Here is a 24,999-nt window from a genome sequence, read left to right on the forward strand (position 1 = left end):
ATAAACACCATAAATACAACTAATAACCCTCCCATCACTCAAGGTACTGATTTAAAAACTTAGGGTCTAATGTGCCTTGTACTGGGTTTACAAAAAGAAATAAGGTAAGTTCCTTGACTTCAAGAAACTATAGCCAGTGCTTAATAGAAAAGTTTATTGCTGACTACAAGTGCACTGAAGGAAGACACTTAAGACTTCCCTGAAGAAGCAATGTTAACAGTCTTAAAGGATGAACAGGAGTCTGATGGCAGTTCAGCTGGGGGACAGGGAGTATGTTACAGGGATCTGCTACCAGACTGAATGCGGCAGTGAAGAAGAAGAGAAGCAAAGGTGATTGCCAGGTTTCCAGTATTTCTACTATGAGTGACTGAAGAGACAATGGGACCACTAAATGACATGGGAGGAACAGGTGTAGTGGGGATGAGAGCTGGTAGGATTCCCATTTTAGTCATGGCAGATTTGAGGCCGTATGTGCATACAACTGGCCTCTCCAACTGGACTGGAAATTCCAAGAGGAGGGGCAATGAGCTCTACTTTAGTATCATACATAGCACCAAACTATATAGCAGGCATATAGCTATAAAATGCCATCTTCCTTGCTAAATACAGAATACATATCTATTTTTAATAATATGATTGTATTGATTTGGATCAACTAATTGAGCTCAAACTGAAATGACTCTCCATCAATATCCCTATGTAGTTGCAAAAGGACAACCAGTATATCTATTATTTTTACAAAACAAACCACAAAAAATGAAGCTCAGTATCATTCCTCTTGGCTAGCAGGGCTACCTAGAAGATGGGAAGATAATATCAGAGAAAGCACACTTCACAAATGGCTGAAAAATTCTGACACGCCATGTGTTGACACAACGTGCCTTCCTTCATCAGATAAATTAATCTCACCATCTCCAAACCACTTTGGTGTATTAGAAAGAACAGCAGCAGCAAAAGGTCCTTATCTAATACACTGAGGAATGCTCCTATCAGCCCAGAGTTCTGCACACTGTGCTCTCAGGGGAGATAGTAGGAATGCTGGGTTAGGACTCGGGGGACACAGGGTTTCATCCCAATTCTGTCACTTTTATGAGACCTTAAGCAAGTTCTCTGATCTGTTTAGGCTGTTTCTTCATCTCTTTTACATTTTGTGAAGTGGGTCTGACCAAACCATCCTTGAAATACCTTCCAGCCCTAAGAACATATGACAGAAGGAGGCACAAGGCTGTGTGACTGCAGTGTGACTGGCACGGTTTTTTCCCTGCACCCACAGGTAAACACCACTGGGACACTATGTCTCTTCTCCTCCTGTCTTCGGTCTCCTCTAGGTCTTTGGTCCCAGGACCTAACCATCAACATTGAAACCGGATTCTCTTCCATCATAACCATTTCCCTTTTCTGCTTCATCCCAACCATCAACTACACTCTATTATGGAAATCTTGCCAAATTCTTTAAGTGAATGAGTAATGTGCTAATGGGGGATCAAAAAGGAGCCTTGTAAAATGAAATAAAAATCATCTAAGGGCTAGCATCAGATCATTTTCTTACACTATCAAGGATGGAAAAGAGTAGAAATTTGAATGGGCAGTTAACAAATTATTTATTGTGGGGTAAGCTGTACAAATATAAACACCTTTCAAACAACAAAGAAGCCAAAATAGACTTAAGCTTGCAATCAGAACTTGTTTTCAGCCATTATTAGCAATAAACAAAAGACCAGAGGAAAAGGCTGGAGAAACACTATACTGTAAAATCAAGTCCATTTTCGTCCACAAAGCTTCCCTATATTCTTTAGCCCAACCTGAATGCTTCCTTCTCAGAACTTTAACTTTTGTCTCAACTGCTTACTTGGAAATCAATTACTCACTGCCCTTAGCATTGCTTGCCTTAGAATCCCTTAGCTTTTTTGTTATTTACCAACCCCCTCAAGGTAGCATCTTATCAGACTAATGGAGTTAGAAACTGCTTGAGGGTAAAGAACTACTTACAATTCTACTTATCAATTCATACCCAGCACAATTCATTATATACCATCTTTTTGTTCTTAAGTATTATCTGATTACAGCAGGAGTGGCAGAAGACTGGATTTGGGGATAGGGGACACCTCCAGGGGAAGACCCTTCCAGTTCTTCCAGTTAGCAGCCGTGTAACCTTGGGTGCTCAATTTCCTCAACTATGAACTAACTACAAAGTGTATTTCATCAGTCTGCTGTGTCGCTGTAGCAGAAGAGTGCTTCTCAATTGACGTGTGTAAACAAAAGGCACGAGGAAGGTACCAGGCATGCTAGAAATCTTGGGTAAAAAAAGCGTATCTTCCTGAACCATCATTTTTATAATGGTAAGACATTTAAAATATTGTATTGATAGTAATACAAACATTTTATGGAGGAAATTGATGTGATTTTTACAGACAAAATGTTGGCCTTCAAAAAATTTCCTACTTACCGTTTTGAGCAATCCCCACGTCCCCCACCCCCCAAATCTCCTCTCTACACTATTTTCTTCAAAGTATTTACTTTTTTCTGCTATTAAAAGTAGTTTGTTGTAAAAGTTAAGACACAAGGAACTAAAATAATATTTATTAAAATACTATATGAGCTCTGAAATACCATAAAAACAATGTATTATTAATAAAGTATTGTAAAAAATCATCTAAAGGTAGTTTCTTCTACTAGCTTACAATATTTATTACTTTTAAGACTCTATTTTAATAATCCTGGCATTCAAGGTACTCAAGATCAATTGTTGATCATTTTTCACAAATTGCAGCCAAGATTAGTCTTAACGATCACTGAGAAGGGGCACGTTCACGCGTTCACCAAGCACCATAATGCCAGGTGCTCCTCCCCACTGAATCCCTGCAACAAGGTACTGTAAGGTAGGCACTTCAATGGCTCATTTTCCAAAGAGAAGCTCCAGGCCACACAGCAATGTATGATGGGGCTGAGACGTGAATCAATCCAAGTCTGGAGTCCATGATCCTGTTTAGCTTTGCCCAGGCTCTCTCAGCCTCACCAGACTGCCTCCTCTGTTGCTTACTTACACAGAGCTAGCTTTGTCAAACACACATTTATAAATGTGGTCATTCAACCAGTTCTGAAACTGGTATGTTTACCATCCTTAATTCAACGACCCAAATCTGTTTCCCGTGCATGTTTCTAAATGACCACAGTCACATAATAAATTTATGTTTTTCCCCAGGGTTTTTAGAATATCTAACAGTCCTTTAACTGGCGTGTGCACACAAATACTAAAATTTTTAGATGATGAACTTTTTATTTTTATTTATTATTTTTTAATGTTTATTTATTTTTGAGAGAGAGACAGAGAGAGCAAGCAAGGGAGAGGCAGAAAAAGAGAGAGAGATGGAGACACAGAATCCTAAGCAGGCTCCAGGCTCTGAGCTGTCAGAACAGAGCCCAAACACGGGGTTCGAACTCACGAACCGTAAGATCATGACCTGAGCCGAAGTCAGATGCCTGACCAACTGAGCCACCCAGCTGCCCCAATCATAACTTTTTAGAGTTATAAAACTGATGCGTGCTTTGGTTGAAGATTTTTTGTCACCACAGAACAAGTTCAAATGCATGCCTGTGGTGGAATAATAGTTAATGAGACATAAACTCCATAATCTTTTGTATCAGAGGAATTCCCCAGTTAAGGAAAACAGGAAGGTTATTATCCAGAAGAGAACTGGCATACAGTGCAATGATCATAAGATTTACATCAGACACATGAGTTTAAATCTGACACTTATCAATAAATGCTCTAGGGCATGTGTCTACTCTCAATTTCTTCTTTTGTACAATGAGGGAATTAATGCCACCTATTTCACATGATCTGATGAGTAAATGAGATGTGCAGATCATACAGCGCTATACAACACCTCCACGCAAATTGTTCATCGGTTCTTGCTGCAATATAATTTACCTGTTTAAATATCTGTGTAAACTTCTGTGAGCAACTCAAAGCCACGAACTTGATCTCTTTATCATTTTTTTCACAGAACCTTGCTCAGTGCCTCACATAAAACCAATAAACATTCTAGAATGAATAAATATGGCTACTAGTTTTACAAGGCAAACATCCTAGAACAGTTTACATGACATGGTGTCACTCCAGGACTTTCTGCTTTCAGATTTCATTCCAGGATACTCAAGGTAAAAGCTAAAGGCTAGAGTTAATAAAGAGACAACAGTAGGCTAGGTACACAAGGGTATAAAACTCTCTGTAAAAGCAAATATCCCTTCCTCAATTTTTCAAGCATAGAAATGTGACCTGTTACCCTGTAACACTTAAAATGTAGGGGCTCTCCAACCTCAAGCAGTAAGAACCCTTTGTAACACTGACAGAGCTTTTCACATATCAATAATAATACTAGAAGTTTATAATATTCTAAAAAAAAGAAGTTTATAATATTCCTAGATTACATGTTCTTCATAGTTTCTGAAAAAAATTTATTTTTGTTCATTAAAAGGTAGTAAAAGAGAGACAAGATATTCTAAGTTTTATCTTTTCTACTAACCCTCCTCTCCTCCTTGATAGCAATCAGGAAGTCAACCTGCTCATCACCATTCCGACTGCTATGAAAAAATACTACAGACTGGGTAGCTTGTAAACAACAGAAAGGTATTGCTCACAATTCTGGAGACTGGGAAGACTAGGATCAAGGCACCAGCAGACTGGGTGTCTGGTGAGAGCCTGCTTCCGGGTTCACAGACTGCCTTCTCCTTGTGTCACCTTCCATGGCAAGAGGGGTGAGGAAGTTCTCTGAGGTCTCTTTATAAGAGCATTAACGTCCACCCTCATGACCTCCCCACCACCCACCGTTAAAGGCCCCTCCTGCTAATACTATCACATTGAAGATAAGGCTTCAACAGTATAAATTTTGGAAGGACACAACCACTCAGTCTATAGCATTTCCCAATGCAAAGTGACTAAATTAAAAGATTAACCCATTTCTTATTAGGAGTTGAATGGTTGTTAAAACTGGGTGACTTCTCCCATTTCACATAGAGGAAATGACCCAAACCCAAGACGTATGACCATTATCTACTCAAACATTAATTAAACTCAAGAACACTTTTCTAGACCATTTCTACATTCTTTGAATCCTTCACAGAATTAGACACACAACATATATTTGTTACACATTTTAAGGAGCACAAGATAGAAATCAGGCCTCTGACCTCAAAGAGTTGACATCCCTGTTAAGGACTAATACTTACATGAAATGATTTAGAAATATTTACTTATAAATAAATAACATTTAGGAATATTTCAGCTTTTAAATGAGTACAGATTAAAACAGATTACTGTCAGGGAAAATGATAACCAAAGACAGGGTTAATCATGGCAACTTAACAAAATCTCCTTTTCCTAGAAGCAAAAACAGATTTTTAAGGAAATGAAGGAGCAGACAGAAAAGGAGGACTGTTTGCCACAGGGATAGAAAGGTGGGCAACATCATGGAAGAAACCATATTAAAAGGCAGAATTAAAAATGTTAAACCTTTTGATAGTAGTTCACTGTAAAAATTTATATCTAAAGGGGAAAAAAAACCTCCTACAACCACACTTAAATAAAATGAAAAGAAAAAAAAAAAAACCCTACCAAAGAGACTTTCAAAATGTATTCAAACTGACTTTCTGGGATATACGTAGGTTTACTTGTTTTACTGGTCAGAGTTTATAGAATCACAGAATTGTATAGGATGGACTTTAAATCCAGTGCTCTACTCTGCAGCCAGTGTGTGAATCTCTGTTATAATGTCCTGGCAAACAGTTATTCTACCTATGAGTTTAGACCTGCACTGCCCAAAACCGTATGCACTAGCCACATATGGTTAATTTAAATTAAGACTAAATAAAATTAAATAAAAATTTCAGTAACTTAGTCACACCAGCCACATTTCAAGCCCTCATTGGGTTAGTGGCTACCATATGGGACAGCTCAGAATTATAGAATACTTCCATCATGCACAAAGTTCTATCGGACAGTGTTGTGGCCATTCAATCCTTAGAGTTAAACAAGAGTCACACAAGAAGGCCCCAGTTTTGTGATTTTAGACAAGTCACTTAAACCTCTTTCAGTGCCAAATGTAAAATTTAAGTAATACCTTATTCTATAAGGGGTTGTTGCAAAAAACAAGTGAACAGATGTATAATCTATATATTCTGACAACTACAAAGTACTATAGGAAATATATTAAGACTATGAAAACACATTGAATTTATTTACTCCCTCAAAGGGCTTAAGTCTGCTGGGGAGACAAATATGATACAAATAATTGTAACATATCACGTGAAAAATGTAACCAAAATATAAATGAAAGTATAGTCGAACCTGGTAAATATTTCCATTATAACTATTAAACCAGCGGCACCTGGGTGGGTGTGGCTCAGTCGGTTAAGCATCTGACTTAGGCTCAGGTCATGATCTCACGGTTCTTGAGTTTGAGCCCCATGTCAGGCTCTGTGCTGACAGCTCAGAGCCTGGAGCCTGCTTTGGATTCTGTGTCTCCCTCTCTCTCTGCCCCTCTCTCCCTCTTTCTCTTTCTCAAAAATAAACACTAAAAAAAATTTTTAAGAAAATCTATTAAACCAGAATCCCAAACTCATCAAATTAAGGTTTTTTTTACTTTTTTTGGCAAAATTAAATACAATTTTAATTTACATTAAAAAGTTTAGTAAAATGAGTAGTTTCACAAAGTATCTGCTTGTGATAATTAATGCACTCGCTTCCATCAACAAACAAATTTTATCTCATACTATTAGCTAGTTATAAACATTTTTAAAAACGTGACAAGAAGAGATCTCTTTTTATGAGTATGAAGTACAGAAAAGTCATAAATAAGTTGAAAAGTATGTCATATATTTTTAAACAGCTGCAAGGCCATTTTAAAAACTGCTCCCTAGGGGGCGCCTGGGTGGCGCAGTCGGTTAAGCGTCCGACTTCAGCCAGGTCACGATCTCGCGGTCCGTGAGTTCGAGCCCGGCGTCAGGCTCTGGGCTGATGGCTCAGAGCCTGGAGCCTGTTTCCGATTCTGTGTCTCCCTCTCTCTCTGCCCCTCCCCTGTTCATGCTCTGTCTCTCTCTGTCCCAAAAATAAATAAACGTTGAAAAAAAAAAATTAAAAAAAAAAAAACTGCTCCCTTCAGGAGAGGCAATTAGCATCATGTATCAAAGGACCAAACAAAATGTCTTCTGTTCTGGTTAACGCCACTTCTAGATATACATGCCAAGAAAATCATCATAGATGTACCTAAAGACCTGAATAAATATGACAATGGCCATTATTACTTAAAAAATAAAACCTGGACACAGTACTTTAACACTTAAACATAGGTAATCAGGAAAATAAATTATGGTACAGTCATACAAATATTATAAAGCTATTAAAAATCATATTTTCAAATAATTATAAAAATTAGTAACTTAATTCAGTCAATAAATACTATGTGGTACCATTCTAGACTCTGAGGACATAGCAATGGCCAAAACAAAGCAAACAACCTCATCAAAGGATAAAGTGTTTGATAAAATATCATGTGAAAAAGCAACAATCAAAACTAATCAATCTGAAGCATGATTTCAGCAAAATGGCAGAGTAAGCAAATCCAATCTCCCCCCTACCCCCCAACCCCCGAAACACTGAAAAACAAGCAGACGTTGCCAGGACGAGTAAAGAAATATTATATGAAATGTCCATGATATAAAATATTCAGAACAGGCAAATCCATACAGACAGAAATCAGAGGTTACCTGGTCCCTATTACTGCTTAATAGTTACAGAGTTTGTTAGGGGTGACGAAAAAGTTTTGGAAATAGATAGTGGTGATGGTTGCACAACAATGAAAATGTAATTAATGCTACTGAGTTGTACACTTAAAAACCGTTAAAATGGTAAATGTTATGTTATTTGTGTTTTGCGACAATAATTCAAAAGAAGAACAGTCACTACAATACTCCCTACAAGAGTAATAAAGGAATGCTTTGAATAACTCTAAGACTACAGGTCTGACAACTTAACTGAAATGGACCAATTCCTTGAAAGACACAATCTACCAAAGCTCAAACAAGAAACAGATAACATGCATAGGCATATACCTATAAAAGAATATGACTCAGTAAGTAATAACTTTCCAAAACAAAGCACCAGGCCCAAAGAGGTTCACAGGTGATTTCTACCAAACACTTAAGGAAGAAATTATCCCAATTCTCTACAATCTTTTCCAGAGAACAGGAGAGGGAACACTTCCTAACTCATCCTATGAAGAAAAATATTACAAATAATATTTCTCATGAACATAGATATAAAAATCCTCAATAAAATACTATCAAATCAAACCCAACAATGTACAGAGAGAATTATATACCACAACCAAATGGGATATATTCTAGATATGAATTTTTGAATCCTCGTTCAACATTCTAAAATAGTTAATGTAACCCATCACATCGATAGGCAAAAGAAAAATCATATGATCATAATAGGTGCAGAAAAAAGCATTTGACAAAACCCAATACCTATTTTTGATTTAAAAAAATGTCAGCAAACTAGGAATAGAGGGAAAATTCTTCAATTTAAAAATACTATTTACAAAAGACCTACAGTTAACATTATACTTGATGGTGAGAAACACAAAGCTTCCCCACTAAGATCAGGAACAAGGCAAGGATATCACCCCTCACCACTGCTTTTCAACAACATATTGAAGTCCTAAATAATGCAATAAGGCAAGAAAAGGAAATGAAAGATATAGATTGAGAAGGAAGAAGTAAAACTGTCTTTGTTGACAGATGACATGACTGTCTAGAAAATCCTACAGAACTGACCAAAAAAAAAATCTTCTGAAACTAATAAACAATTAGTTACAGGATACAAGGTTGCAGCACACAAAATTAATATACAAAAATCTATTGTTTTCCTATATAACAGCAATGAACTAAATGACATTTTGGGAAAGGCATAACTATATACACAGTTTAAAAAAGTTTTAAAAATCACTGATTGCCAGTGGAGAAGAAAGCAAGCACTAGGCATAGTGCAGGGCAAGGGCATTATCAGGGCAATGAAACTATTCTGTGTGATAGTGAAATGGCAGATACATATGACAGTACAACACAAAGAATGAATCCTAATGTAATGGAACCCTAATGTTCAATTTATTTTTAGTTAATAAAAATCTATTGGGGTGCCTGGGTAACTCAGTCAGTTAGGCATCCAAATCTTTCAGTTCAGGTCCTAATCTCACGGTTTGCAGGATTAAGCCCCACGTTACACTCTGTAGACCACCTGGGATCCTCTCTCTCTCTCAAAATAAATTTTTCAAAATGTATCTATGTTGGTTCATCAATTATAAAAATGCACCACACTGATGCAAAGTGTTAAAAATGGGATAATACACTGGGGGAGAGGAGGTATGTGGGAAATCTCTGCACTTTTCATGCAATTTTTTCTGTAAACCTAAAGCTGCTATAGAAAATAAATCCTATTGGGGGTGCTTGAATGGCTCAGTCGGTTGGGCATCAGACTTCAGCTCAGGTCATGATCTCACGGTTCCGTGAGTTCGAGCCCCACATGGGGCTCTGTGCTGATGGCTCAGAGCCTGGAGCCTACTTCGGATTCTGTGTCTCCCTCTCTCTCTGCCCTTCCCCTGCTTACGCTCTGTCTCACTCTCAAAAAAAAATAAATAAATAAACATTAAAAAAATTAAAAAAAAAAAGAAAAGAAAACCTATTAAATTATCATGATGGTTAATTTTATGTGTCAATTTGACTAGGCCAGGGGATGTCCAGATATTTGATCAAACATTATTTTGGGCATGTCATTGAGGGTGTTTCTGGATAAACTAACATTTGAATGAACACACTGATTCAAATCAGTTGAATTTTATTTAGGCATCAGTTGAAGGCCTAAATAAAATTAAAAAGCTGAGTAAGAGAAAACTGCTTCTGACCTGTTTTGAGCTGAACGCCAGTCTTTTCCTGCCTTCGGATTCGAACTGAAACATCAGCTCTTCCTCAGTCTAACGCCTGCCAATTTTACGACTGGAATTATACTATCAGCTTTCCTGGTTTTCAAGCTTTTGGACTCAGACTAGAACGACACTATTGGCTCTCCTGGGTCTCTAGCCTTGCTAAATGCAGATCTTGGAGACTTGTCAGCCTCCACAATCGTGTGAGCCAATTCTAAATAATAAATCTATTTCCATACACACACAGACATACATCCTATTGATTCCGTTTCTCTGAAGAACCCTAATATAAGTACACATGTATATCATCTAAACCTATATACTTTCCATTAAGGTTGAATTTCGAAACTGATCATTGCAGGTGACCTTACTATATTTAGATACTAGGACAAAGTATTTCTGCACTCTACTTCTTGGTGCCAGGCTCTATTCTAGGAGCTGAGGATACAGTGGTAAATAAGACAGAAAGGTTGGATAAGACAGAAACCCTGTTCCCAGAGCTTACATTTTGGTGGAGAGAGATAAGACATTAAATATACAAATACACACACACTTTCAGACTAAGTACTGTTTAAAAAAGAAAAGGGGAACTATCATAAGGAATGAGCTGGTGAAAGAGGCTACTGTAGGCTGGGTGGTAGGGAGGGCCCATCTGAGAAGGTGCTACTGAGCTGAGACCTGTAAGACAAGAAGGAGCCCGTCACATGATGGTCTGGAGGCAGTCCTCTCCAGGCTAATGGGACAATAACGCAAAGGTCCTAAGGCAGAAACAAATTTAATGGGTTTAGGGAATAAAAAGACAGTGAATACACCAGATCTAAGTCTAAACCTCAGAAAGGTCTGCAGGTATCCATCTGATTTTTTGTGCCCTTACCACCGTCTTGAGAAGAACACACCTAGGCTGGCCCACTGGTCCCAAGAGGAGGAAGGAAAGTGGAGCAGAGCCCACCAAATCCAACCCAGATCAGCCAGCTCCCATTTGTCCTGCACATCAAGGGAATGTTCTTTCAAGCCAGGGGATCAGCAAAATTTTTTCTATAAAGGGCCAAATAATAATCATCTGCATGGCCCCTACTTTCTTCAGGATGAATCCATATTCTTTCCCATCACTCAACAGGCAAGTCCTAACCTGGCGGCTACTGCCTCTCCAGCTTCAACTCCCAGTGTGCTGCAGCCCTTCAGAACTTCTTTTGTTCCTGCAAGATGATAATGCCTCTCAAACCAATGCCTTTACACCAAGGGCATCCTTTGCTTTTGAAAAAGGGGGTCGGGGGAATTCCCCTTTCTTCCCTCAGCCATCTCCTTCAACATCAAATTCAGATGTCACTCTTATGTCTGAGAAACACCCATTCCTATTTCTTCAACTTAATCTGTATATCTGCTTGCCCATCTCCCTGTCTAGAGCGAGTTCCTCAAGAGTAGAAAGAAACTGAACCATCTTTGTGTCTCTAGTAAGCAGAAGAGTACCTGGCCCAGAGCAAACACTTCCATAAATCTCTGTCGAATAATCAGCTTCAAAAAATTTGGTTTTATCCAATTTGGAATTAATCAGAGATAGAAATGAAGTTAATGGAATGAGGTAATGAAGGGGATGGGGAGGTATATCCAGTGGGAAAAATAAACTAGAACCTAAAAGAAGAAACAATTTTAGGAAGCAATTTTAAAGTGGGCAATATCCCTGCACAAGTGTGACTTAGTCTATAACATTTTTGAAAGATCACTTTTTTTTCCTGCTTAATTTAGTGCAAAGTATGAATCACACATAGGCTGACTAATCACCTGCTAAAGATACTGCATGTGGATCACAAGACTGGAACGATCAATCTAAAGGACAATAAGAGATATTAAAAGATATGCATAACTCATCAATGCTACACTTGATTGTTACATTTTAGGAGGAACCAGAGTAACATGCATTATCGTAAAGCACAGCTGTATTAAATTAATGCACTTGCTCCCTCTGTTTTCATATTAACCATAATAAAGAAATTGTGAACCTTTCTGCTCTGTCCCTAAGGATTAATATACTCTTCAATGGGACCTTGGGCACCAGACCAGAAGGTAGATCTCCCGTTGCTCTCTTCATTGAGCCTCGTGGCCAAGGGAAGAACAATCCTGGGATGGGACACATGGCATTTACTGAACACCTTGTACCAGGCACTGTGCAAGGTGCCTGATAAACGTTAGGCATGTCATTTAAACCATCCTTCCTAAGGCTCGATCACAATCACTGAGTAAAAATAAAATTTTATAAGTATTCATTCAACAAAGCACCTATTCATTCTCATAGCCTCTATAGATAGTATCTGGGAGAGATGAACTTGTCTATCTTGCTCACTTTTGTATCCCAACATGGCAGCAGAGTATCTGGCACATAATCCAACATAAAGACCAGACAATTTTGGCTCCCAAATCTCTCCAATCTGTCCACTTCTCTTAACATACCCTTCTACCAGCCTTGTCCAAGGCTCCTAAGTGCCCTGCAGCCATTCTTGCTCTCCCTCTAATCCGGGTTTTTCCACTTTGGCAGTATTGACATTTAGGACCTGAAAACACGTTGTTTGGGGGGCTATGCTGTGCACTGCAAGTTCAGCAGCATCCTTGGCCTCCACCCACTACCTGCCAGTACATAATAACCTTGAATGGCATCTGACTGTTCTCAGAACACCTAAATCCTGAACACCTAATCTTCCCAAGTGTTGGGAAGAGGGTGCCACCAACTGTACCAGTGTCCCCCAGATCCTCGCTTTCTCTTGCTCTCTACCCTCCAGCTACTTAGGCCTCAATTCACCTTCTCAAATGTACCCCAACTTCAAGCCCTTCACATTGTTTCCAGGGCCTGAGCACTACTGATACTTGGGGCTGGATAATCTTTGTGGTGGGGGCTGGCCTGTGCACTGTAGGATGTTTAACAGAATCTCTGGCCTCCACCTACTGAATGCCAGTAGCACGAACCCCACTCTACACCCCATCTGTGACAACCTAAAATGTTTCCAGACATTGCCAAATGCCTCTGGGGGCAAAATCGTCCCTGGCTAAGAACCGATGGCCTAGAACAGACCTGCCCACCTCTGTCCTCTGCCTCAGCAATTTTGACCCTTCAAAGTTGAGCTCAAATTGCATCGAGAAAGCCTCTCCTGACCCAGGAACCAGACTAGACACTGCTGGTCTCTCCCACAACCCCCTCTCCTGCTTATAGCCTTTCTCACAACTGTCATTAAGAAGCATTTAATGTCTGACTGTACAACCAGAATATAAACTGGTCCTCTGCTGGAATCTGTCTGCTCTGTTCACTCTCCATGCCCAGGGGCCCGGCACTGTGCTCAAACAAAGAATTTACTGACTGAATGAATGAATGATTCTGGTGTTCTGCTGGGGCGCAGGGACTGCAAGATAAGAAAGGCAATGTCTTTGTGCTGAGGATGCTGAGTACAGAAATGGCAAATAGGTTTCATCTCCAGGGCAAACTTGATTGAGTTGTCAATCAATTGTAAGTTGAGAAAAATCTAAGTTTCTTCTGAGGCACCAAAAGACCAGATACCTCGTTCCAAAATGAAGAGTTGAAACAAGAGGCAGTTTCTGGAGGAGATGGTTGAAAACTTATCCAAATTGTGGTAGAAGGGTACAGATTAGGAAGCTGCTGGCATTCTGCACATCCGTTCCACCTTATCTAAAGAGGACAGGTGGAAAATCTCTCCATTCACCTCAAGCAGGAAAAGGGCTCAGTGAGACCACCAAGATAGCCCATTACAGATCCCTGCGATTGGGAGGATGCCACATCCGACTCACACCTGAGAAACAGAAGGGCTGGCCGGCTACCTGCACTGAGGGCAAGGAAGAGGTTGCTGCTATGCTGGAGCCAGCCCACCCTCCCTCACTTCGAGCTGACAGGGTTCAGGATATGCTACCCCCAAATATGGCACATTGGCTTATTGAATATTTCAAGCTGAAGGGATCTGAGAAGCAGCAGGTGCAGGAAGGGTTTTCTGACCTTCCCCTGAAGCAGGTCATCAGACCCTCTGTGAGAAACGCCTTACCTACACCTGGAGGAAAGGAGCATCCTTATCTCGGAAGAACAAGTGATGCCAAAAGGAACCTGAACGAACAGGCCTCGTGTTTCCCCATCCTACTACACTTAGCTCATACTCATTTCTCTCCTATCACGTTTTTCCCAAACTCTCCACTCTTCATCAAACCTGCAATAAAAATACTAAGCTTTAACTGCTTCTTTGGGTCTTTATTTCCTTATGAAGGCTCCCACAACATGTAATACTTATATTAAACAAACCTGTATGCTTTTCTCTTATCAATCTGTCTTTAGTTACAGGGGCCCTAGCCAAGAACTTTAGAAGAGCAGAGGAAAAAGATAAATTCCTCCCCTACAAAGCAAAGCGTGTGGGTCTCCATGCACCAGATGAGTGCCATGCACAAGAGAATACCTGCAGAGGGGCTCCTGGGTGGCTCAGTCAGTTAAGCGTCTGACTTCAGCTCAGGTCATGATCTCACAGTTCGTGGTTCGAGCCCCGCGTCGGGCTCTGTGCTGGAAGCTTGGAGCCTGAAGCTTGCTTCAGATTCTGTGTTTCCCTCTCTCTCTGCCCCTCACCCACTCACGTTCTATCTACCCTTTCTCTCAAAAATAAATAAACATTTTAAAAAATTAAAAAAAAAAAAAAAAGAGAGAATACCTGCAGTGGGTCAACTTAGATCAGGTCCAGAGCCCCAAAAAGAAAAGGACAGAGACTGAGATGAGAGGCTTACGATGGCATCAGACTCCTAAGAACCAAGGAAGGCATAAGCAACCAGCCTAAATGAAGACGCATTTGCTCTCATCAGAGTTAAAGCCAGTCAGGGCTCTGAGGGTGTGGTCTCTGAAGGAGTGCGTTGAAAGCACTCAAGAGGGAACAAGCTTTGACACCTGGAAATTCCAGAGCTCTGGCACCTGTTTTGCAAGGACTTTCCTGCCCTCACTTCCTTTCCTTCTTCTAGGTGCTCCAACCTCTTAGGGTGCTGACCCCTAAGAGGGGCCAGAAACAGGCTATGGAGAAAGAGAAGCACCAGATGAGGAAAGAGAAAAGCATCCCACTGTGCCTCATCTTCCTTCCTCAATTGCAGGCTTTCTGCCTAGAGCTTTCTGTCAAAGGGAGACAAAGCTGCCAGAGCCGGGGAGGTAAGAGGCTATGAATTCAGCAGGCTCAAAGTTGCTGAAATGACATTATGTTTTATAACCTGAAGTGACCACAAGACTTTTGGTTACCTAGAGTGACAAGAGAAGGCTTAGGCCCACCCGAGTTTTCGCCCAGAAGCAGAGGCAGAACCAACCCCACAAGTTAATATAAAGTGCCAGCGGGAGACAAAAATGAAGATACTTGCTACACATCAGTTGTGCTCATTCAACATGACAACTGCTACACACCCATCTCGCAGTTGTGAGTTCAAGCCACACGTTGAGTTAGAGATTACCTTTAAAAAAAATCGAATCTTTTTATTTTTTATTTATTTTTTAATGTTTTTTATTTATTTTTGACAGAGAGAGAGAGAGACAGAGCATGAGCGGGGGAGGGTCAGAGAGAGAGGGAGACACAGAATCCGAAGCGGGCTCCAGGCTCCAAGCCATCAGCACAGAGCCCGACACGGGGCTCGAACTCACAGACCATGAGATCATGACCTGAGCCGAAGTCGGACGCTCAACTGACTGAGCCACCCAGGTGCCCCCAAAAAATCAAATCTTTTTAAAAAAGGGAAACAACTTTTACATCTTTTAGAAGAAGGTAAAGGGCTAAGAGCTATCATAGTCACAAGGTCAACATTAAATGCCCAGGAAAGGAAATGGGTTTTGGCTCGAGGCAGTGTCTAGGCCATCTGTTGCTCCAGCCCTTCGCTTGATAACAACCTCATGATTTCCCTCTGGGGAAGCCCCTCTCAGTTCACATGGTTCATTTAAGGCTGACTATGCCACCCACAACCCTCACTCTGGGGGTGATTCAGATGGTTAACAACGGCATAGCAAGGGCACTCATTCTGTGGTTGGGCAGGCCACCCTGGACCTAGCTGGCACTAACGAGAATGAAACCCTCTTTTTGCTAGGGTTACTCAACTAGCAGACTAGAAGCTGGAGTTGCTGGCAGCAATCTCCTCCCATATGGGCAGCACTAGCCTGAGAACTAAACCAACAAAGCTGGAGAACAGGGACATAAATGAGATTCCTGATGACATCATGTGAGCACTTCTATCCAACCCAACCTCTCTGTGAGGGGGGATGGGCAGAGAGAGGGAGGGAGACAGAGAATCCCAAGAAGTCTGCACACAGTCAGTGCAGATCATGACCTGAGACAAACCAAGAGCCAGATGCTTAACTGACTGAGCCAGCCAGGTGCCCCCAAAACTACCTTTTTTCTTTTTTTAATGTTTATGAGAGAGAGAGAGAGAGAGAGAGAGAGAGCGAGCGAGCGCGCGTGGGCACATGAAGGGGGAGGGGCAGAGTGAGGGAGAGAGGGACACAGAATCTGAAGCAGGCTCCAGGCTGTAAGCTGTCAGCACAGAGCCCAATGTGGGGCTTGAACTCACAAACCGTGAGATCATGACCTGAGCCTAAGTCTGATGCTTAACCGACTAAGCCACCCAGGCGCCCCTACCTTTTTCTTAAGGCAGGTCTGAGTCGGATTCTGTCCGAAGTGCTGCTAACAAACACCTGCAGCAATTTTAAACCACTAATAGTTCAAAAGGAAAAAGTTTGCCTCCTTGTAAAAAATTTCACCTTCCTCTAGGACGTTTCAACCCATGGTTTTCTTCCTTTCCTCTGATTTTCTAAGCAATTACTGTGTATCTATTCAGGCATTCAATCACTCACTTCCTTGTACTGTTACTCATATATATAGCATGGCCTCACCTCAACTAGACAAAGATGGCCAAAGATGAGCTATAATTCTTTGTCTTTTCTAGAACCTTTTACCATACAAAGTACAATCAGACCAATTGTGTCTGAGAAATCAAAGGTAGCTAGAGACAGTCTGAACATCAGGGTAGAAATCTTATCTTTATTGTAAATAAATGAGTTTGAAGGGACGTTTGTTAAGCTCACCCCAATTAATTCATCCATCCATCTAGCATCAAGTATTTAGTCGGCACCAACTGGGTACCAAGCACTTCCTAGGTACAAAGAATATAGAGGGACTAAGAAAAGGTCCCTGCTTTGACAGCAGGACTGTGTATCTTTCCCAAATCCCACAAAAGAAAGAGACGATTTAAAAAGGCTCTATGTGGCCAAGGCATTTTCTCTGTAGTGCCAACTATGTTACATTATAGTTCATGCTTTCTCATGGGAAGCACTCTATAAATGTATATTCATAGAACATTAAAACTAAAATGGGGGTCTTAGAAATTTTGATATTTTAAGACATTATTTTTAACAATGAAAGCTTTCCTCACCCCAAAACAAATCCACAGGAGATAAGATAACAAATAAGATGGCTGCCGCCAGCCCAGGAGGCATCTAGAAGTAGTAACAAAGCAGGGGAAGTAACAAAGCACTTAGGTCACAGTTTATCCAGGAGCTAGAATCACGCCAGAGGCTGTCTTCCAATTCTCAGGCCAGGTCCCTTTGACTCCACCTATTTGTTGCCTTTGGCAAAGAAAGAACACACTCAAAATATATGTTTAATGAGTGAACTAATCAAATACAAACATGGTAACTAATTTCTTTCTTGAAATGGAGCCAGGATGAGAAACTGGTCACAGCAGCTGAGCATGACTTTGGCTGGACCCAGTTTTCAACCTTCTTTTTCGCTGAACAGTAACATCTCACTAATCCAAAATGGTAGGAAGGCAGACAAGCCAAAGGGAACAAGCAGGCCAGGGGAAAACTACCCACTACAGGTAGATTCCATCTGAATCTGCTTCCTCATGAAAGTTAATTTTGGGGTATTTACTTGTTTCCATAAGGAAACAAGGAAGTGGTATATTTCATATACACACAAACCACACACACACATGCAGATACACACATACACACTCAACAGTGATTTACAAGCTTCTATTCGCAATCCTGAAATCCAAAAAGTTCTCAAAAATTGAAGACCTTTTTGTACCTTACTTGGCAACAAAATCTGAGCTGAGCTGAACTCATTTGGTGGCAAAACTTGGCCTAAACTGACCTGAAGCTATTTATAGTCTTTATTGTCCTGAGTGAGATTACTCCTATGTTCACTGTAAAAGATACTAATGTTTAATTATAAGGTTAATTTAGTAGAATTTTCAGATATGGAATTGTGGATTTGTATATAAATGGTTCAACAAATAATGATGGCCCTGAAATAATAAAATTTTACCTCAAAAGCACATGTTTTAAACTCTATGTAGTAGCAACCAACAGAGGACAAATATTTAAAATCAGAAGTTGCTAAGCTAAAAATGATCTTCAGAGCATAGTAATCTAATCTAGTGTCCTCATTTATAGATAAGGAAACTGAGGCTCCCAGAGCCTCATGATTTGTTCAATCAACTAATTTACAACAAACAAGCTCCTATCTGCTACCCTCACCCCAAGGCAGTGCACTGCGGTGGTTATTAGTCCCCATCCTGAGGGCCCTCCCTGTGCATTTGGATCTAGCTCTGCTTTTGTTTGATCAGAGTTCCCAAGAGTTCTCTAAACAGTACCTGGCTCAACTTAAAGGGAAAAATTTTTAAATACTGTTATGTGTTAATACTTCCCTCCCTCAATTACATTTTCCTTCCTCAAAATTTGGATGAGTGTACAAATGGCTCATCAAAAGGTAGCAGCCAATACCACTTCTACCAAGAGGTGGGAGAAAGATATTAATGAACTCACAATTAACAAGGACCATCTTAGTCCTTTTATCCACTGCAATTAGCAAAGTTATTAACAAGTTGGTAACATTAACTGTATGATGGTAGTATTCTATTTCAAGGGCTTATTTCAAAATAGTTGATATCTTAAATATTTTGAAACGGCATAAAATAGTTGATGAGAATAATAACAGTAACAATACTTACTACCATTTTTTTTTAATGTCTATTGATTATTTTTGAGAGAGAGAGAGACAGACAGACAGAAAGAAAGGGAGACACAGAATCCAAGGCAGGCTCCAAGCTCTGAGCTGTCAGCACAGAGCCCAACGGCACACTTGAACTGCAAGATCATGACCTGAGCCAAAGTCAGACGCTTAATCGACTGAGCCAACCAGGTACCCCCAATACTTATTACTCCCATTTAAAGAAAGTCTGCAATTACTAGGAACCTCAAGCAGTACCTTACATAAGAAACCTTACTTAATCCTATCAACCTTGCAAGGAAGGTATTCTTATCTCAATTTCAAAGATAAGGAAGCTGAAGTTCAAAAAGGTTCAGTATCGTTTCCAACATCATACAAAAGGACAGTTCAGACTGTGAAAGACCAGGAAGAGTAGTACAAGCTCTGGAACCATATAGTGCCTTGATTTAAAGTCCAGCTCTGCTATGAACTAGCTGGAGTAATCTGTGCAAGTGCTTCACTCTCATCACCTATAAAATGCGCATTATAATATTACCCATATCTCAGGGGTGATGTCATGAAGATTAAATGAGTTAACTAACATATGTAAAGCAGTTAAGAGAGCACCTAGTATCTGGTAAGCCCTATCTACTAGCTATCATCATGATCATTAATACAAGCACTAGCATTCAAACCCTGACCTGCCCAGATCCATGGCTTTCTTTTCCACTATGCTGCAAAAATTGTACTACAGGGTTATCTGGCAGGCTCAGTCGGTAGACCACACAACTCTTGATCTCAGGGTTGTGAGTTCGAGCCTCACACTGGGTATAGAGATTACTTAAAAACAAAATCTTTAAAAGAAAGAAACTATATTACAGGCAATATATTAGTGGCATTAGACCAGCTGTCTCCACCTCCCATGCCTATTCTTCGCCTCTTATTTCTTTCGTCCATTCCAAACTCTAAGGTTTGTGACCATTTCAAAGCTGACAAGCGTCTTTCTTTTGGTAAATAAATAACCATGCGTGGAATACAGAAAATGAAAAATTCTAACAACTGATGCCTTTAAGTCACCTTCACACTGCAGGGGTGTTAGTAAATAGCTAACTTAAAATTACTCGGGGCCAAAAAAAATCTTCTATCAAGAATAAGACAACTATGCATAGATATATTCACTGTATTAAGTTGCAACATATGGAACAAAGATAAAACAGCAGGTGGTATAATAATTAGGTGTATATTCCACACTTACAAGTCTGGGGCACTTTCTCACCCTTGTTAAGACTTATTTTAATTTAATCTGGAAAGTTCTCTAGAACAAGAACTACTAAAAGTGTACACTTGAAATCATGCCACATAATTAAATCATTCACTCATTACACAAATATTTAGACTGCATATTCCGGCAGTACCTGGCACAGGTACCCTGCATCAGGATTACAGTATTTCAACAGACAGCACCTTCTCTTAAGAAGTTTACAATCCGGGGCGCCTGGGCGGCTCGGTCGGTTAAGCGTCCGACTTCAGCTCAGGTCATGATCTCGCGGTTGGTGAGTTCGAACTCCACGTTGGGCTCTGTGCTGACAGCTCAGAGCCTGGAGCCTGTTTCAGACTCTGTGTCTCCCTCTCTCTCTCTCTCTCTGACCCTCCCCCGTTCATGCTCTGTCTCTCTGTGTCTCAAAAATAAATAAACGTTAAAATCAAAAAAAAAAAAAAAGAAGTTTACAATCCAGCATGCGTACAGACCTTAAGCAAATGTAGACTGTGGTATTTCTAAAAACCGTTCTCTTAATTTTAAAATCTTCTGCAACCTCCTACCCAAAAGGGGGGCAGGGGGAGGGGAAGCGGGGAATAAATATTAAAACAAGGAAACAGATTTCTAACAATTTGAAAATACAACTTTTCTCTGAGTTGCTATACTTATTTTTAAACATGTTCTCTAAAATCATATGCATGTGCTCTTCCAGTTCTGACCTAACCAGTCTCTGTACACTTGTTTATGATGAAGAATACCAAATTAGACTGTCAGTAATGTAACTATCCAACCTAAACCAAAGGGTTGTTTCATTCAAGAAAATATTTCATCTACATATCCAGAGAGGCACAAAATCTATTAAACTTGGGTGTTTCCATCTCCCAAACCTGTTGTGTGGACCCTCTAAAGAATTTACAGAGTCTAACTGAACTACTTTATTGCACATTACCTAAGGGCAGATCAAGAAAGGCCTGGCTTGTGTGATTCCTATTCGGAGTCTAAATTATTAGCATATCCCATGACCCAAGGGCTTGTGTTGGCTCCCAAGACACTGGGTGCTGGAGTTTAAGACAGGGCTTCCTGGTCAATTGAAGGGGCCCCAGCCTCCAGCTGATCTCAGGATAGGGAAGAATGTCTGAGGCTGCCAAGAGATCTCTCACATCCGTGTGTGCACATCTACCAGTAGAGCCTCTACAGGCTAACTGGTGATGTCCCCAATAACAGAGCAAAAGTGCAAAAAAAAAAAAAAAATTCCCTTTCACAAGTAAGTCTTTAAATTTGGGGCCACTACCTGGTCCTCACTGCAAATTCACGTGCAAAGAAACACACACCCCTTGAAGAAAGTTATGAAATCCGGAAAGAAACGAGATTAAGAAAACAAAGTGCCTTTGTCAAAAGTGAAAAGATTAGAAGGGTGACTGCAGAGGATTAAAACTGTAGGAGGGGCAGGGAATGAAAATTTTGGAGAATTCAGGAATAGGAAAAGACACCGACTCTGGGTCCCGGGAGGGGGCTTCGGGGAGGACGACAAGGCCCGAGCGAGAAAATCAAATAACTTGGGGGCCCCGAAGAAAGCACCTGGAGGGCACAGGAATCGGTAGAACGAGACCCTATCCCCCAAACCCTGAGGCGGACGAGATCTGGATCCCAGATGCTGAAACTGGAGCTCGGGGAGATCTGAGTTCTAGGAGCCTCCGGGGGAAAAGGCAGGCTATGGGACATGTCCCCAGAGCTGCAGGGAGGATGGGGAGGCAAAAGGCAAGCGCGCCTGGGCTCGGAGCGCCCCGGGGTCGTGCGGGTCCAAGGCGCCCCGGCCCGGGCTCCCGCGCCGCTACTCACCTCTCCGAATTGGAAGGCGGAGACGATGGTGACAACGACGCCCACGAAACAGACGTAGAGCCCATACCTGTGGGACAGGCAGGTATAGGTCTGTCTCTGTAAGAGCTTGAGCAGCATCACCCCGGCCGCCGCCACGCCACGCCACGCCCGGAGCAGCCACAGCCGCCGCCGCCTCAGCGAGCCGCCATTCAGCGGCCCCAGCCCGGCCGCCACGCTCAGGTCACAAGGGGCGACCGCCACGCATTGCTGCTCCGGGGATCGACGCCCGCTCGGCTCCGCGCCGCGGCCGCCGCTTCCGGGAGCCGGGAGCCCACGCCCTCGGCACGGCGGAGGCGGACCCGCGGCCCGCGAGGCGGCCAGCGCCGCCCCGGTCCGGCCCGGCAAGAGGCAAAGGCGGAGGTGGCGGCGGCGGGGCGGCCAGCGCCACCTGGCGGGCGGAGGGGCGGAGGGCGGGCGAGGGCCCTTCCCGTCCGCGCGTGCGCAGCGGGCTCTCCGCAGGCTGGGTTGGGCTCTCAACCGAGAGCAGTCCCTGCAAGATCGGTGTGCCACAGAAGGCGTTACGAGTGCTTGTGTACACAAACCCCTTTCTGCATTTACAATAATTGGGAAACTATGGTAAATAATTTTTACGGCGTTAAGAGGAGATGCTGTATGGGGCTCCTTTCCCCTGTCTCCTTAACTATATTGTTTGAAAGAGGAAATCTTTGGGCTAAATGTGCCCAAACCCAAATTCAATTCATTCATGTATTCACTGAGTGTGTAGTGAGTGTCCCGTGCCTGGCAAGTGCCTGGTGTCGGGTATTCAAGAAAATGAAGTAGACCGGGCCGCTGTTGCCGGAGAGTCTGGCTGGGGAGATAAACACGCAAAACACTGACTACAAAAAAGTCAAGATAGAAATCGTGCTAAGTTATAGCAGGGGAACCAAGGCAGTGGTGGTCAATTAATCATGCTTTGGCATCAGGCGATTTCCAAGAGGGCCTCCCCTCGGTACCTCTTATTTGAGAGAGATTTTTCTTTTTTCCCAGTATACCCTGATTAATATTATTTTTGTCTTGATCTAGTCACCCTGGAAAACAGTGCACTCAGCCAGTGTTGCCATCATTTATAGCATTTTTAGAATTATCTTCAGAACTAGCTTAAGGAAACATTCAAAATATGCACTTAACTGAATGGTCGATGGAATGAACAGACTTGCAAAAGGGTTACCCTCGCTCCAATCCAAGGTAAGGCTTTTACACTTTTTAGTCAATTCTTTTAATCCTGCTTTAGGAAAAGTTGATTACATGCCATATATACATGACAAAAATTATGGCAGTCGTGTGAGACACATAGTTCTGAGGTCTTTTCAAGAGTGGGAAAAGGTATAAAACCATCTAGCATTCAACAGGATTCTGTTAAGGTGTTTGTTTCCACAATGGTGATGGCCAACGTTTACTTAGAATCCACTGTAAGCAGGGTTCAGCTAATCCTCACAACAACCTTATGAAGTACATAGCATTATCATCCCCCATTCTACAGATGAAGAAATTGAGGTACATGAAATGAAATAACTGGCTAACATCACACAACCAGTAAATGACAGGATTGAGATTTGAATAGTATACTTAGGCTGAAAAACAGGGCTAGGAGTAGTGAGAGGTGAGTCCTACAAGTGCAAGGTCAGACAGATTCTGTCTTCATTTAAAATTGACATTTTGTTTTTGGTGGATATTTTGCGTTAATTTTGATCTTTTTAAATACAGTATTAAATATTTCATCTTGCTTAGTGAATGTTTGGCTTTCCCTTACATTTTGCACTGAAGGCAAGTGTCTCACTCTCTTAGTCCCGGCCCCTAGCCTTGGCCCTACCTAGAAGTCATGGGTCTAAGGAAGTTTGTTTTGATGCATGATTTTTTTTTTCCCCCTATCTCTTTATGCTCCAACCAGAGAGCCTCAGGGGTGTCAGAAGTATTGTCGAAGTCCTTTCTTCTAGAGAACTCACTCTTGCCTGCTGTCTCTTTCCTGAGCCAGTATTATTGAACTTGAGTAAAATAAGTGTTGGTATAAAATGATACATCTCTAGTACCTACCTTATAGAGATATTAGGGAGATTAAATAAAATAATGCATGAAAGCACTTAAGTGCCTGGGACATTTTAAGTTTAGAAAAGAAATAAAAGTTAAGAAAAAGTTATAAAATAAGAAAAGTTAAGAAAAGAATATTTAGCTTTGTTCTAATTAAGCAATGCCTTTTCAGCAGGAGAATGATCTAATTAAATATGCTCTTCCAGAAGATTAATCTAGTAGTATGAAATTTGTGGAAACGATTTTAAACTATCAGCATCTGAGCAGTGGAAAAATTACGCATTGGCATCTCATTTATCTCAAAATCTCTTATCTGTCAACCTAAAATAGCCAGAAAAAACAAGAAAACCATAAGACTGCCAGGAACCCACTGAAATCCAGGAGTTTTCCTTTTAAGCGAACCCCTCAGTCCTCTCAAAATCTAATAAATGTGGTTCTCAGAGATCTTGTTCTCTGGGTTCTCAGTCCCTGGCAGATTGGTGTGGGGTGGGAGGGGGTGAGGCGGAATTAAGATATCTGTTTCCTGTTCTTCTCCCAAGCAAGAAGTAATTTTAACAGATGATATTTAAATTTAACAGAGTTAAGAAGAGAAAAAATATTTTTTAAAATTTTTTTTTTTTCAACGTTTATTTATTTTTGGGACAGAGAGAGACAGAGCATGAACGGGGGAGGGGCAGAGAGAGAGGGGGAGGGGCAGAGAGAGAGGGAGACACAGAATCGGAAACAGGCTCCAGGCTCCGAGCCATCAGCCCAGAGCCTGACGCGGGGCTCGAACTCCCGGACCGCGAGATCGTGACCTGGCTGAAGTCGGGCGCTTAACCGACTGCGCCACCCAGGCGCCCCAAAAATATTTTTTTAAAAAGTCAAATTG

At 41.3% G+C, this 24,999-nt stretch overlaps 1 protein-coding gene across 4 annotated transcripts in view; it reads right to left on the reverse strand.

Moving 5' to 3' along the window:
• The window catches only part of GNPTAB (N-acetylglucosamine-1-phosphate transferase subunits alpha and beta), an 86,877-nt gene extending 64,573 nt beyond the window's left edge, over nucleotides 1-22,304 (reverse strand). For 2 of the 4 annotated variants that reach the window (XM_030323500.1, XM_030323501.1), the window contains exon 1: nucleotides 22,065-22,303. In XM_030323500.1, the coding sequence (XP_030179360.1) occupies nucleotides 22,065-22,181 (117 nt within the window). In that variant the 5' untranslated portion in view covers nucleotides 22,182-22,303. Of the gene's footprint in view, nucleotides 1-22,064 lie in introns of all 4 variants that reach the window. The other 2 variants (XM_030323499.1, XM_030323498.1) reach the window with 2 other exon arrangements.
• Between the last annotated feature and the right edge of the window lie 2,695 nt (nucleotides 22,305-24,999).

Source organism: Lynx canadensis, chromosome B4, assembly GCF_007474595.2.
Source record: "Lynx canadensis isolate LIC74 chromosome B4, mLynCan4.pri.v2, whole genome shotgun sequence".
In the NCBI taxonomy this organism is placed as follows: domain Eukaryota; kingdom Metazoa; phylum Chordata; class Mammalia; order Carnivora; family Felidae; genus Lynx; species Lynx canadensis.